Source organism: Aplosporella prunicola (genome assembly GCF_010093885.1).
Source record: "Aplosporella prunicola CBS 121167 unplaced genomic scaffold K452scaffold_12, whole genome shotgun sequence".
Taxonomy (NCBI): domain Eukaryota; kingdom Fungi; phylum Ascomycota; class Dothideomycetes; order Botryosphaeriales; family Aplosporellaceae; genus Aplosporella; species Aplosporella prunicola.
Genome location: NW_022983540.1, coordinates 641828 through 656064, shown reverse-complemented (window position 1 = coordinate 656064; position 14237 = coordinate 641828). Strand labels below are relative to the sequence as shown.

Below are 14237 nucleotides of genomic sequence, written 5' to 3'. Positions count from 1 at the left end.
TCGTGACGAACGAGCCACCGGGCAAGCAACACATTTCCTTCCCACTTTCTGTGACGTTTTTTGGTCCGGAGCTCCGCCGCTGCTCACCCACCACTCCCACTCCACCACTACCACCATACAAATGCCGCCCATTCTGACGCCCCAGAAATTGGGCGCCGTCGTCCTCGAGTCGGTCGAGCATGGTGCCTACCCGGACTCGGAGCACGTCGCCTCTGCCCAACTGCCGCCCGACGCCTTACCCACGCTGCTCGACGGCATCGAGCGCGCCCAGGAAGAAGTCAAGGTGCGCGCAGCGCCGCATCCGCCCCGCATTGCTGCTGAACAACGCCTGTCTAGGGCGAGATTAGGGCCCTGAGCCGCGACACCGCCCCCGACATCGATGGCTGGATTGCCCAGGCCAAGCAGCTGCAGGCCGACATCGAACGCTCTCGCGCCACAGCCCACGACATTGTCCAGCAGGCCGAGGCCGGCCACTCCCTACAAGCCCACGTCCAGGATGCCTCCAGCAAGTTTGCGCTCCTGCAGAACGAGCTCGCCTTCAACGAGACGCTGGCAGATACGGTTGGCCGGATAAAGGACATTGCTGCTGTGCTGGACGAGGCGCAAGATGCCGCCGCCCAAAACCACATCACCGAGGCATTGGATAAGATGGGGCAGGCCGATGAGGCCATGTCCCATCTTGGCCCTTTCCAAGACACTGCGGTTGCCGGAATACTGCGCAAGAGGTCGACGCAGCTGCGAGCGGAACTGGTCGACAAGGCCATGGGCTTCTGGAACACACTGCTGGAGGTAGATGTCGCCGAGAAGCGCGTTACCATCAAAAAGGAAACAGAGGGTAAGTTCGAGCATCTCGCTTTATAATGCGCCGCTAACCTCTACCAGCTGAGACACCGATAGACCTCGACACCGTAGTTGGCGCGCTTTCTACCCTCGGAAGCCTCGACGCTGCCATTTCAAAGTTCTACAAGGCCCTGGACGTTGCTATATTCGCGCCGCGCTTCGCCATTCATAATGTAAAGGACATTGCCGGGATGACAATTGAAGGCGACACGATGAAAATAGCTAGAGGAGCTGCTACGCCTAGCATTCTTGAGGCAGTGGAAGATATGCGTCATCTGATTACATGGTTTGTTTCCCGTCTACCTACAACAGTATCGAAACCTCTATCAGAAAAGGTTGGACCCATTCTCATAGAGCGCCTAATTTCAGAATGGCTAGACCCATCCATACCCGTATCCCTGGAAGGGTTGGAGCACTTCCAGAAGGTGTTGGCCTCTGTGTCTAGCGTTGCAGATTGCGTAAGTGAGCAAGGCCTGGCAGGCCACGCCGAACTGAGGGACTGGGTGGACAAGGCGCCGCGTAACTGGCTTGCACGAAGAAAGGAAGATGCGTTGGCCTCTGTCCGCACGCTATGCTATAGGGGCACCAAGACTAAGAAGGAAGTTGAGAGGGTTGAGACGCAGACCATCTCCCAGGGTGATGCCCTCGCGGAGACGGGAAGCGCTGGCGCCGACGAAGAAAGCTGGGACGCATGGGATGCTGATGAAGAGCAAAAATCGCAAAAATCAGAGACCAAGCCTCAAGAGGGCGAGGCTCAGGTGGAAGAGGAGGACATGGATGCCAGTGCTTGGGGCATTGATGACGATGAAGCCGAGGCCGACACTGCTGCCGAAGCCAAGTCTGATAAGGGGGCAAAGTCTACCGGAGACGAGGAGGACGACACCGAGGCTTGGGGATGGGGCGACGATGACGATGCCGCCGAGGCTGGTTCAGCGGGCGATACGAAGAGCGACACTGCAGCAAAGCAGAGTCTGCAAAAGCCAAACGGCGAAGAACAACGTCCTCGGACATCGGAGCGGGAGATGACCTTGCGGGAGAGGTACACAGTCACAGAGGTTCCAGACGCGATCATGGAGATCATCCAGCAACTGGTCGCGGACGCCCAAAAGTTGACTGATTCCAAGTAAGTACAGTCATATGCCCCCCAGAAGACATGGACGCTGACCGACCACCAGCTTCTCCGATTCCCCCATCGCTCCGGCCGGCTTTGGTCTCTACTCCATCCCTACGCTCATCCTTGCCATGTACCGCGCCACCGCAGCGACCTACTACACGCACGACATAGCCGGCAACATGCTCATCTACAACGACGCGACGCGGCTCACAGACTCACTGCGCAGCTTCCTGACGACGCAAGCGCAAAAAGACGTGACTTCGGCGCTGCCGCACGCTTCTCGCCCGTCGACGCGCCTCCGCCTCGACGCAGACCTCAAAGCGCTGGAGTCATTCAGCAAGCGCGCGTACGGCAAAGAAATGGAGTCGCAGCGCACGATCCTGCGCGACCTGCTCGACAGCGCGCAAGGCTTCACGAACTGCACCATCGCGCCATTCGCGGGCGAATGCGACAACGCGGTGGCGATGACGGTGGACCGCGTGCGCGAAGTCGCGGCACAATGGCGCGGCGTGCTGAGCCACTCGGCGCGGCTGCAGAGCCTAGGCAGCCTGGTGGCGACGGTGACGCAGAAGGTCATCGTCGACGTTGAGGACATGAGCGACATCTCGGAAGCCGAGTCGAAGCAGCTGCGCGGCTTCTGCGAGCGCATCTCCCAGCTCAGCGACCTCTTCCGGAACGAGGCCGGAGCGGGGGCGGGGGAGGAGGAGCCCGGCACCGCGACGGGTGCTGCGGTTGCAGGCGCAGGCGATATGACGGGCGTGTACACGCCTAACTGGTTCAAGTTCCAGTACCTAAGCGAGATTCTGGAGAGCAGTCTTGCTGATATCAAATACCTGTGGACGGAGGGCGAGCTGAAGCTGGAGTTTGAGGCGGCGGAGGTGGTGGATTTGATTGAGGCGTTGTTTGCGGAGAGCGAGTATCGCCGCAAGGCGATTGCGGAGATTAAGCGCGGGAGCGTGTATCGCTAGGTTGGTGGGTGGGTTCGGTTTGTTGGGTTTGTTGGATAGGCTGGTTGGATGGGTTGGACGGGTTAGGGAGGTGGGGTTGGGCTGTAGTGATAGCGGGATAGGCAATGCTACCTATGTATGCACCGTGTATGTACCTATTCTTTAGCACGGACCGTGGTTGCTACAATGGAAGGGTCCTTCCTGGGCGTGATGTGCGAAATATAGCCATATCGTTTATTGAGCTCGAGGGCTCTTCTTTTCTTTTGATTTATCTTTTTTTCCTGCCAGACCTCTCTCTCTCTCTCTCTTCCGTCCTCCTACCTGGTCTGGTCTTTTAACTTTTATCCTCCTATAGTAGGAGTAGGGGTAACGATGGTGTGCCACCCCCTTGGCCTCGCTCGAGATCTCCTCTTCACTGCCCGTCCGTGGTTTTTTGCTTTTTGACAGCGCGCTGAGATGCCCCTTTCCCTTTTTTTTCCTTTCTTTTCTTTTCTTTTCCCTTCCTCCTCTCTCTCTCGCTATCTCGTAACTCGTAACTAACAACGCACATTCGTGCGGTTCGGTGGGCAGGTACTTAGGCACTGCCCAGCAGCACCTTCCTCGTCTCCATCCCACCAACCCCCCTTCCTCCCCTCCTCCCCCGTTCCGCCCACCCCCTCACCACTCACACCTCCTCAACAACGACCTCCTGCCACGCACACCGCTCCTCGGCCCACGCCTGCCGCCGCTCGTCGACGTGGCTCCCCGCGGCCTCGACCTCCAGATGCAGCGCCTGCAGCTTGAAGGCCGCTTGCTTGGCCTGCAGGACCTCGATGCGGCGTTCGTGTGTCGCGAAGGGCTCGGCCGAGACAGAAGTTTGGAGCGTTATCAGCGTCGTCATGTATCTGCGTTGTGAGAGGAGGGTTAGTTGGGCTGCTGCTGCTGCGGGGAGGGGGAGGGGGGTAGTGGGGTTTTAAGGGAGGGGCTTTTTTTAGGGGAGGCGCACTTGTTCGTCTCGTCTATCAAGTCTTTCAGCACGCCTTTTAGTACCGATACGTCGGCGTCTTGGTCGCGTAGGTCGGCGTAGCGCTGCCCTTGGGCGCGGATGGAGGCTTCGGCTGCGTTGGGGTCGAAGGGACCCATGGTGGTGTTTTCTTTTTTTGGTTTTGGGTTTGATTTTTCTTTTTTGGGGTCCTTGTATGGATATGTATACGCTTCCGTCGTCGAACCAGCGGCGCCGGACGTTTGTCTGCTCTTTTGAATATAAAGAAAGGTAATATAAGAAAGGTATAGTCTTTAAACGGTCTTGCACAGCAAGATAGAGAAGAAGACGAAGAAGACGAAGAAGAAGTTGAAGAAATAGAGGAAGACAAGAAGAAAAAGAGGATGAAGAGAAGTGAAGAATAAGAAGAAGTAGTAGTAGTAGTAGTAGAAGAAGAAGAAGAGAACACAACAGAACAAGACCAGCAAATCCCACAATCCAAGCAGCCAACCCCCCCCCGCCGCTCCTCGCAGCTATTTGTACTCCCACCATGCGCACCCATCGGCAGCAGCACCCACGCGCCCACGCAACCGCAGCCGGGCATCGGGATGGATCCCAAACAACGACCGCCGCCTCCTGCGCATCCGAGCCGGCGCGCGCGGCGGAGGGCGCGCTCCCGCTCCCGCTCGCAGTGCACACACACGCAGTGCACGGCAGGGCCAACCAACGTAGGTGCCATACGCCCTAGCGCTCGCGGACCAACCGCCGCGCATACCACGCACGCGGGACGTTTTGCGAGGCGACGCTCAAGGCACTGCTCTGCGGGGCTCAATGCGGCAATCCGCCGTGTATGAAGCCCGGACGATGTTTCTGACTGGTGGACCCCCGTGTTTGACCTTGCGTGGGCACGCCCGCGCCTCGCTACCCCGTCCTGCTACACGTCGCGTGTCCGTCTTTGGCCCGTTGGCGGCATCGCCGTAGTTATTTCCCGCTCTTCGTTGTATTGTACAGTGCCTACCTACATACATACCTGGCCGCTGCTGGTGCTGCCCGCGGGGCTCGCCGTTTCGAGGCCCGCGCTGCTGGGTGCGCCGGTGCCGTGCGTGCCTGGTGCTGATCTCCGCTTGCTTATTGCTGCTTGGCTTGCTGGCTGAGACAGATTGCTGCTGGTGATGATGCGATCGATCGTGATGCGAAGCAAGGACTATGCGACCAGTCGAGCCGAGCATATAGATGGATCTTCGGTGCTGCGCAATAGTAGCCGAGGACGGTGGCGCCTCGTCTTCCATGCTTGGAACGATTTAAAGCCGAGGTTAAGGAAACGCGTGCATGCACTGCTGCTCACTACAAGTGATTTGCGCCAGGGTCTCAAGTTGAAAGAAAAAGAAGAAAAAAAAAAAGTCTCTTAAAGCTCGTCTGAAACTACCCAAGTAAGATGTATAGCTCAAGTCGTACCGTTGACCCACGCACGCCCTGATGCCCTAACCCTGCTGTGCAAAGAAGCGAAAATGGCGAGCGAGAAGATTTGTATGTGCTGCTGCTGCTGTGCCGAATTCTAGAGCTGAACGCCGCAGATGATGCAAAAAAGGAGCTGTTGCTGGACCGCACTGGAGACGGACGCGCGACTTGATGCGTCGCCAGCTGCATGTGCCGCCTACGTGGACAATCAAGTCGGCTCTTTGCAACACCAACTTGCCTGATCAGCGCAATGGCTCATCACGGGCAGCGTTCAACTTGCGCAAAGCCGTATCCAGCGAGTCGGCACCTCTTTGTCCAACTCGCCCTTTCGCGCGATCAGTTGCCAAGAATCGCTTTGTGTGGTCCGAGGGAAGTGTATAGAGTACGTGGGTGGCAGGATGGGGGTAGTTGTTTGCCGTAAATAGTTTCACATGAAGTCGTCGCTGCAACAATGTCAGTTTGAGCCAGGCACTGTGCAACCGCGTAAACTTACTCGCCGAAGTCATCGTCGTAGGCCGTAGTGTCAGCTCTGGACGTAGTGTCGCGGGCTGCGTTCAGACTGGTCTTGGTCTTCGCGGCCTTGCTCTTCTTGCCGCCCTTCTCCGCAGCCTTCTCCTCCTTCATCTTCTCATTCGACAGCGTCGTCAAGCCCGAGGCAACCTTCTTGATCTGGTCGCTGGGCATCTCCTTGCAGATCATCTTGGCGAACTCCTGCATGAAGATCGTGTACTGCGCCTTCTTGGCATTGGCGGAGATAAGCGGCGCCAGCGTCTCGCGCAGCTTGAGGAACTGATCCTTCGTCTGCGGGTTGAAGATGGGAAGCGTGGAAAGGTCGATCGTGTTGCCAGGGTCGCTGGGGTCGGACATTGTGACAGGCTTCGTAGCAGAACGCTTGCTGCCACCACCGATAGCCAGCTCGCCGAAGAGGTCCTCAGCCGCCTTCAGGTCGGCATCCTGCTCGGTCCTCCGCAAGCGGGCACGACGGGTGGCCTCGTCCTCGGACTCGTCGCTGCTCTCGTCCTCCTCGGCCTGCCGCCTCCTCAGCTTCTCCTGTCTCCGCTCCTCGATGCGCTGGCTCTTCGACTTGTGGTTCGCCTTGGCTTCAGCCTCAGCCTTGGCCTTGGCCTCTTCGGCCTTCTTTGCCTTCTCACGCTCGGCATCGGAGTCCTCGGCGGCGTCCCACGACTCGAGGACCTGAGAGGTATGTTAGCGACCGATCTCGGAGGCAACAGCAAAAGAATTGCGGCAAAAGCGTACATCCTCTTCCTCTTCGTCGTCCCACTTGCCGCGGCGCACGACGGGGGCGGCGGGGCTCTCGTCTTCGGACTCTTCGTCTGTAGAGATGGCGGGGTTAGTCGGGATTCTTGGGCAGCGTTTGCTCCGTACGGCTGGGGCGCGGGGCCCGAGAAAATTGTTGCGGGCGTATGGGTGACGTACCCCACTTGTTGGGTGCCATGTTGCTGGATGATAGAGTGGCTGGATGGAGCTCGGGATGCGCAGGCGAGAGCTGGCTGAAGCGCGGAGGGAGGCGGTGATGTGGTTGCGGAAATTCAAGGTGGGTTGTCAAAGGGTTCGGTGCTTTGTCTTTCTTCGCTAAATTTGGCTTTGGGCTGGTCGCGACCTTTTTTCACCATAATGCCCGCCCAACGTGGTCAACATGGACTGGCTGCGCTGCTATTTTGAGCCTGCATACATATGCGCGCTGCTGCACAACCTTCACTGCGACTTCTCCATAGAAATGTTCCGCGCGATCTTCTCCCCAGCAAATTGTGGAACCCGCCGAGGCTCGGGCTAGCTGCTCGTCCAGGGACTGCACTATGCCCTCCACCAGGGTCTATGGAAATATCGTTTGTAGGGACACGACAGCGTCGTCCACGTGTTGCTGAGGTGAGAGTCCTCATAACCTCGGGAAGCAAGTCTAGGTCTACCATGGCCATGGCGGATAAGCTTGTCCCGTTCAATGGGCTTCGGAGTAGGTAGTAGGCGCAGTGGTACATTGTCGTCCCCCAAATCCGTCTACTTAACTGTTCGAAGGGTTATGCTTGGATTGTGTTGAGAGAGTTTGGGATTGCTCCAGCAAGATGTGACGGAGAGATCTTGGGCTTCTAAACAGTAGTAGACGACGGTACATAGGGATAATTGTATAGCTGGCTCTGGGCTGTATGAGCGGTCACGGTGGCCCTTGCGATCGGCAGAGGCCGCGCAAGACGCAATGCGGAAAAGGACATTCATCAAACAGAGAGTCGACTGTGAAGGGTGTTTGACCTGCTCCACAGGCCGCGAGGAAGTCTCGTGGCGGTGACAATGCCCAATTGAACAACGGGGAGAAGCTGCGTACATGCATGTCTAAGTAGAATTGAAATGTCTACCACTGGTCACTGGGGCGAGAGGGAGTCCAGCTACCATGAAGACAAGCAGCGGGAGTTTGCAAATCACGCACTTTGCCGCACCCTGCAATCTCGCACAAAGCAAAGAGGGATGTGTTCTGGGTCTGGGGAGGGCTGGGTACTGTTTGGTCGGCGACGTCAGCCTCCGACTAGGCTTAGCGCCCTCAGCTCGCGCGGCCAGCTTGCCCGGCCATCAACTCCTGACAGCAAGCCTCCAGCATCAACACCCTCTTCACCGAACCTTTCCCTTTCTAGATCGCTTCCAGCAAGTTAGGCGCCTGGCTTGCGGGATCTTCCTTACTCACGAATTCCTCCTCTCTTTAATCACGAGCGGCGTTGGTACTGGTTGATGAGGTGGCACATTGGGATCGCAATCACTCGTAGTTATGGCTCCTCTACCCATTAAGTTCGCGGAGCTGCTGCAGGTATGGCCCATCCTTGCCCGCTTTCGGCGCTGAAAGCTAACCGCTGACTTGCTCCAGCTCACCGCAGTTGACATTCTTGTACGTACCGCCCACCGCCAAAGCCTCTGCAAGAGCCCAAAACACGCCCAAGAGGACAGCGCTAACAAGACAACCAGCCGGCGTCGATTGGTTTCAACTCATGCGTAAGTCGCCTCCGCCGCCGCTCCGCGCAAGAAATCGGACAGAATTGACCTTGCCCGCAGACGCTCGAGTCCGACTCCTTCATTTGCGTCAGGCAGAAGGCCGACGAATCTGCTTCGCCCGAAGTCATCATAATCGACCTCAAGAATGGCAACAACATCATCCGGAGGCCTATCAAGGCCGACAGCGCCATTATGCACTGGAACAAGCAGATCATCGCGCTCAAGGCGCAACAACGGACACTGCAGATCTTCGATCTCGGCGCTAAGGCGAAGCTGAAGTCTACGACCATGAACGAGGATGTCGTGTTCTGGAAGTGGTTCAGCGAGACGAGCCTAGGTCTTGTTACGGAGAACTCGGTCTGGCACTGGAACATTTTTGACCCTAACCAGGCGACGCCGGTGAAGATATTTGACAGGAATCCTACCCTTTCGGTGCGCTAGGCCAATGCCGATTCTGCAAAGGGCGTCAGGCTGATAAAATCCCAGGGCTGCCAAATCATCAACTACCGCGTTAACGCGGAAGAGAAGTGGTCGGTAATTGTTGGTATCTCCCAGCAGCAGGGCCGCGTCGTCGGAGCTATGCAGCTCTACTCGAGAGATCGCGGTATCAGTCAGAACATCGAGGGCCACGCGGCAGCATTCGGCTCGATCCGTATGGAGGGCGCACCAGCAGACACCAAGGTCTTCACGTTCGCCGTGCGGACAGCGACTGGCGCGAAGCTTCACGTCGTCGAAATCGACCACCAGGCCGGAAACCCCACGTTCCCCAAGAAGGCCGTCGACGTCTATTTCCCCGCCGAAGCCACCAACGATTTCCCCGTCGCGATGCAGGTCTCTCAGAAGTACAACATTATCTACATGGTCACCAAGTACGGCTTTATCCACCTCTACGACCTCGAGACCGGCACCTGCATCTTCATGAACCGTATTTCGAGCGAAACCATATTCGTCACCGCCCCCGACTCGGATTCAGCTGGTATCGTTGGTGTCAACCGCAAGGGTCAGGTCCTGTCCGTGCAGCTGGATGAGAACACGGTCATTCCGTATCTGCTTCAGAACCCCGCGAACGGCGAGTTGGCGTATAAATTGGCCTCCAGGGCGGGTCTCCCGGGTGCCGACAACCTGTACCAGCAGCAATTCGAGAACCTGCTCGCATCTGGACAGTATGCCGAGGCGGCCAAGACCGCCGCGAACTCTCCCCGTGGCTTCCTCCGTACTCCTCAGACCATCGAGCGCTTCAAGGCTGCGCCTGCTCAGGCTGGACAACTTTCGGTCATCCTGCAATACTTCGGCATGCTCTTGGACAAGGGCAAGCTCAACCAGTTCGAAACCTTGGAACTTGTCCGGCCGGTATTGCAGCAGGGCCGCAAACACCTTTTGGAGAAGTGGCTCAGTGAGGGCAAGCTTGAGTGCTCGGAGAACTTGGGTGACATCGTCAGGCTGCATGACCTGGGCCTGTCCTTGACCATCTATCGCGAAGCTGGCGCTTCTCAGAAGGTCGTTGCTGCGCTGGCAGAACTGGGCAGATTTGATGAGATTCTGCCTTACGCAAAGGAGAGCGGCTATACTCCAGACTTCACTGTCCTTCTTCAGCACATTGTCCGTGTTAACCCCGAGAAGGGCGCTGAGTTTGCTACGGCCCTGGCCAAGGAAGAGTCCGGCCCTCTGGTTGATATCGATCGTGTGGTGGACATCTTCCAGTCTCAAGGCATGGTGCAGCAGTGTACCGCTTTCTTGCTTGATGTGCTGGCGCCTAACCTGCCTGAGCAAGGGCACCTGCAGACCAAGTTGCTCGAGATGAACCTCTTGAACGCACCGCAAGTTGCTGATGCGATTCTTGGCAACGAGATGTTTTCGCATTACGACAAGCCGCGCATCTCGCAACTCTGCGAGGGTGCCGGCTTGTTGACAAGAGCTCTGGAGCACAACGAGGATCCGGCAGCCATCAAGCGCATCATTGTCCAGACTGACAAGCTTCCCGAGGAATGGCTCCTCAACTACTTCGGACATCTCACCGTCGAGCTGTCCATCGACTGCTTGGACGAGATGCTCAAGGTCAACATCCGCCAGAACCTCCAAGCGGTCATCCGCATCGCCCAGAAGTACTCCGACTTGCTTGGTCCCACTCGCATCATCGATCTCCTGGAGAAGTACCGCACTGCCGAGGGTCTCTTCTTCTACTTGGGTGGCATCGTTAACCTTAGCGAGGACAAGGACGTTGTCTTCAAATACGTCGAGGCTGCTACGACCATGGGCCAGCTCAACGAAGTTGAGCGCATTTGTAGGGAAAACAACTTCTATGATCCCGAGAAGGTCAAGAATTTCCTCAAGGAGGCCAGGTTGACGGAGCAGCTTCCGCTGATTATTGTCTGCGATCGCTTCAACTTCATCCACGACCTCGTCCTCTACTTGTACAAGCAGCAGCAGTTCAAGTCCATTGAAGTTTACGTTCAGCGCGTCAACCCCGCCAGGACCCCTCCCGTCATCGGCGGTCTCTTGGATGTTGACTGTGATGAGAGCATCATCAAGGGCTTGTTGATGTCTGTCAACCCTGCTTCTATCCCCATCGACGAGCTCGTGGCCGAGGTTGAGACTCGCAACCGCCTGAAGCTTTTGCTGCCCTTCCTTGAGGCTTGCTTGGCTAGCGGTAACCAGCAGCAGGCCATCTTCAACGCTCTTGCGAAAATCTACATTGACAGCAACAACAACCCCGAGAAGTTCCTGCGTGAGAACGACATGTACGACACCTTGACTGTTGGTAAATACTGCGAGGCCCGTGACCCGAGCCTGGCCTTCATTGCCTACCAGAAGGGCCAGAACGACCTGGAGTTGATCAACATCACCAACGAAAACTCCATGTTCAAGGCGCAGGCCAGATATCTGTTGGAGCGTGCGGACCCTGAGATTTGGGAATATGTCCTCAGCCCGAACAACCTGTTCCGCAGGTCTGTTGTTGACCAGGTCACCGCCACTGCCGTTCCGGAGTCTCAGGACCCTGACAAGGTCTCTATTGCTGTCAAGGCCTTCATTGGCGGCGACATGCCCACTGAGCTCATTGAGTTGTTGGAGAAGATCATTCTTGAGCCTTCTGCCTTCAGCGACAACCCGACGCTGCAGAACCTTTTGATGCTCACGGCCGCTAAGTCTGACCGGGGTCGCATGATGGGTTACATCCAGCAGCTTGAGCACTACACTCCCGAAGACATTGCGGCGCAGTGTATCGAGCTTGGCATGTACGATGAGGCGTTTGAGATCCACAAGAAGCACAACAACCACGTTGAGGCTGTTAATGTCCTTGTTGATCACATCGTCAGCATTGACCGTGCTCAGGAGTACGCCGACCGTGTCGATCTGCCTGAGGTCTGGAGCAAGGTCGCCAAGGCTCAGCTCGATGGTCTGCGTGTCAGTGACTCGATTGAGTCTTACATCCGTGCTCAGGATGCAACCAACTACAACGAGGTCATTGAGATTGCGACTCACGCCGGCAAGGACGAGGACCTTATCAAGTTCTTGAGAATGGCCCGCAAGACCATGCGCGAGCCTCCTATCGATACCGGTTTGGCTTTCTGCTATGCCAGGACCAACCAGCTTTCCGAGCTGGAGGATTTCCTGCGCTCCACCAATGTTGCTGATGTTGAGGCTTCTGGTGACAAGGCCTACGAGGAGGGTTACCACGAGGCTGCCAAGATTTTCTTCACCAGCATTTCCAACTGGGCCAAGCTCGCCACTACTCTCGTTCACCTCGAGGACTACCAGGCTGCTGTCGAGTGCGCTCGCAAGGCCAACAGCACCAAGGTCTGGAAGCAGGTCAACGAGGCGTGCGTTGCTAAGAAGGAGTTCCGTCTGGCCCAGATTTGCGGTCTCAACTTGATCGTCCACGCTGAGGAGCTGCAGGATCTTGTCAAGCAGTATGAGAGGAATGGTTACTTCGACGAGCTTATCTCTTTGCTCGAGGCCGGTCTTGGTTTGGAGCGTGCTCACATGGGTATGTTCACCGAACTTGGCATTGCTCTTTCCAAGTACCACCCCGACCGCGTCATGGAGCACCTGCGTCTCTTCTGGTCCCGCATCAACATTCCTAAGATGATTCGTGCTTGCGAGGAGGCGCACCTGTGGCCCGAGCTGGTCTTCCTGTACGTCCACTACGACGAGTTCGACAACGCTGCGCTCGCCATGATGGAGCGTGCTGCCGATGCATGGGAGCACCACTCCTTCAAGGACACCGTCGTCAAGGTGGCGAACTTGGAGATCTACTACCGCGCGTTGAACTTCTATCTCCAGGAGCAGCCTTCGCTCCTGACTGATCTCCTGCAGGCACTCACTCCCAGGGTTGATGTCAACCGTGTTGTTCGCATGTTTGAGAAGTCTGACAACATCCCTCTGATCAAGCCGTTCCTGCTCAACGTCCAAACGCAGAACAAGCGTGCTGTCAACAACGCTATCAACGACTTGCTCATCGAGGAGGAGGACTACAAGACTCTCCGTGACTCTGTCGAGAACTATGACAACTACGATGCTGTGGAGCTGGCACAGCGCCTGGAGAAGCACGACCTTGTCTTCTTCAGACAGATTGCTGCCAACATCTACCGCAAGAACAAGCGTTGGGACAAGTCCATTGCTCTGTCCAAGCAGGACAAGCTGTTCAAGGATGCAATCGAGACTTCCGCTCTGTCCGGAAAGGCAGATGTTGTCGAGGAGCTGCTCCGCTACTTTGTCGACATTGGCAGCCGCGAGTGCTACGTTGGTATGCTCTACGCTTGCTACGATCTCATCCGTCCCGATGTCATCCTGGAGATCTCGTGGCGCAACGGCCTTAACGACTTCACTATGGTAAGTTCATGGTGCTATATCTTCTTGATGCAAATTACTGACTTGGAATTAGCCATATATGATCAACTTCTTGAGTCAGCAGGCCGCTGCCATCGAGCAGTTGAAGAAGGACAACGAGGAGCGCAAGACCAGGGAGCAGTCTCAGCAGAAGAACGAGGAGAGCACGCCCATCCTGGGTGGTTCGCGCCTCATGCTCACGCAGGGCCCGATGTCGGCCGCTCCCTCTCCCGCGCCTTACGCCAACGGCATCCCGCCTCAGGCCACTGGGTTCCGCGGATTCTAAGCAGTGGCTGTGGAGCACGAATGATTATTTGAAGGAGGTGCGCAGGGGTCGCTCCGGGCCGGCATGATATACCCTTCATTACACAGGGCTTAGAGCTTTCGGCTCGGCACAGCGAGGGGCTGGCTGGCTGGGTTGTATTGATGAACGAGCGTTGACGAAGGATGGAATGACTTTTGCATTGTGCGAAAAGAGCTTAAACCTTGTATTCTAATTTTCGGTCCCCATACGGGATCCACCGCGACTTGCAATTTGACTTGTACTCTGACGTTTGTCTGCTGTTGTTGGATGATGGTCATGTCGGCGCGTGGTGAGCCTGTGAGTCACGTTGGCGGTTGGCGGAGCCCGCCACGCCAGCCCGCCCAACCAACGAAGGCGCGACAGGCCGGTTTGACACTACCTACGACTCTTACTACAGGAATCTGCTGCAACAACGGCACACTAAGTCGGCCGACAGATAAGGCGCTCAACAAACGACACATGTCGTGGGGGCGCAGGTACACACATACTCCGTACACACATACACACGGCCTGCTGAGCTGAGTGAGAATGCTGTGTGCGTGTGCAGACGGCAGACCTCACGATGGCTCCAGGTGTAGTAATTCCAGTCGTCCGGCGGTGCACACACGGCAGTGCGGGTAAGCCAGACGAATCACAGGGCAGGGACCCGCCAGCAAGGTGCATGCAGATACGCGTGCAGCCCCAGGCGGAAAGCAGCAAGCTGAGACCCGAGGCTGGAAAGTTTCTCCGCGTCAGCCAAAAGGATGTGCAGCAAGGATTCCTGCTTTTTGCCGCCGCATTTCGCCATTGTCG

At 56.8% G+C, this 14237-nt stretch overlaps 6 protein-coding genes across 6 annotated transcripts; 3 read left to right on the top strand and 3 right to left on the bottom strand.

The window, feature by feature from the left end:
* The first annotated feature begins 102 nt into the window (after positions 1 to 102).
* K452DRAFT_287375 (uncharacterized protein) lies at positions 103 to 2964 on the top strand. Its single transcript, XM_033540464.1, has 4 exons — positions 103 to 283; positions 337 to 835; positions 883 to 1963; positions 2016 to 2964. Exons 1-4 carry the CDS (start codon positions 122 to 124, stop codon positions 2920 to 2922), a joined length of 2649 nt encoding a protein of 882 aa, XP_033397871.1. The 5' UTR covers positions 103 to 121; the 3' UTR covers positions 2923 to 2964.
* Positions 2965 to 3407: 443 nt separating this feature from the next.
* On the bottom strand, positions 3408 to 4541 carry K452DRAFT_27459 (uncharacterized protein). The gene is made up of 2 exons (XM_033539198.1): positions 3887 to 4541; positions 3408 to 3785 (listed from the first exon to the last, which is right to left on the bottom strand). The coding sequence occupies exons 1-2, from the start codon at positions 4412 to 4414 to the stop codon at positions 3576 to 3578; spliced, it is 738 nt and encodes a 245-aa protein (XP_033397870.1). The 5' UTR covers positions 4415 to 4541; the 3' UTR covers positions 3408 to 3575.
* K452DRAFT_27493 (uncharacterized protein) lies at positions 4542 to 5356 on the bottom strand. The gene has a single exon (XM_033539212.1). The coding sequence runs from the start codon at positions 5149 to 5151 to the stop codon at positions 4669 to 4671; it is 483 nt and encodes a 160-aa protein (XP_033397869.1). The 5' UTR covers positions 5152 to 5356; the 3' UTR covers positions 4542 to 4668.
* Positions 5330 to 5775, top strand: K452DRAFT_27478 (uncharacterized protein). The gene has a single exon (XM_033539207.1). The coding sequence runs from the start codon at positions 5508 to 5510 to the stop codon at positions 5739 to 5741; it is 234 nt and encodes a 77-aa protein (XP_033397868.1). The 5' UTR covers positions 5330 to 5507; the 3' UTR covers positions 5742 to 5775.
* Positions 5748 to 6776, bottom strand: K452DRAFT_326648 (uncharacterized protein; the record flags this gene model as incomplete). The annotated part of the gene is made up of 4 exons (XM_033544861.1): positions 5748 to 5763; positions 5814 to 6514; positions 6578 to 6654; positions 6758 to 6776. 4 exons carry the CDS (start codon positions 6774 to 6776, stop codon positions 5748 to 5750), a joined length of 813 nt encoding a protein of 270 aa, XP_033397867.1.
* A 1137-nt stretch (positions 6777 to 7913) lies between these two features.
* On the top strand, positions 7914 to 13694 carry K452DRAFT_318450 (uncharacterized protein). Its single transcript, XM_033544158.1, has 6 exons — positions 7914 to 8132; positions 8190 to 8210; positions 8288 to 8314; positions 8375 to 8746; positions 8801 to 13144; positions 13197 to 13694. Exons 1-6 carry the CDS (start codon positions 8094 to 8096, stop codon positions 13425 to 13427), a joined length of 5034 nt encoding a protein of 1677 aa, XP_033397866.1. The 5' UTR covers positions 7914 to 8093; the 3' UTR covers positions 13428 to 13694.
* The last annotated feature ends 543 nt before the right edge of the window (positions 13695 to 14237 follow it).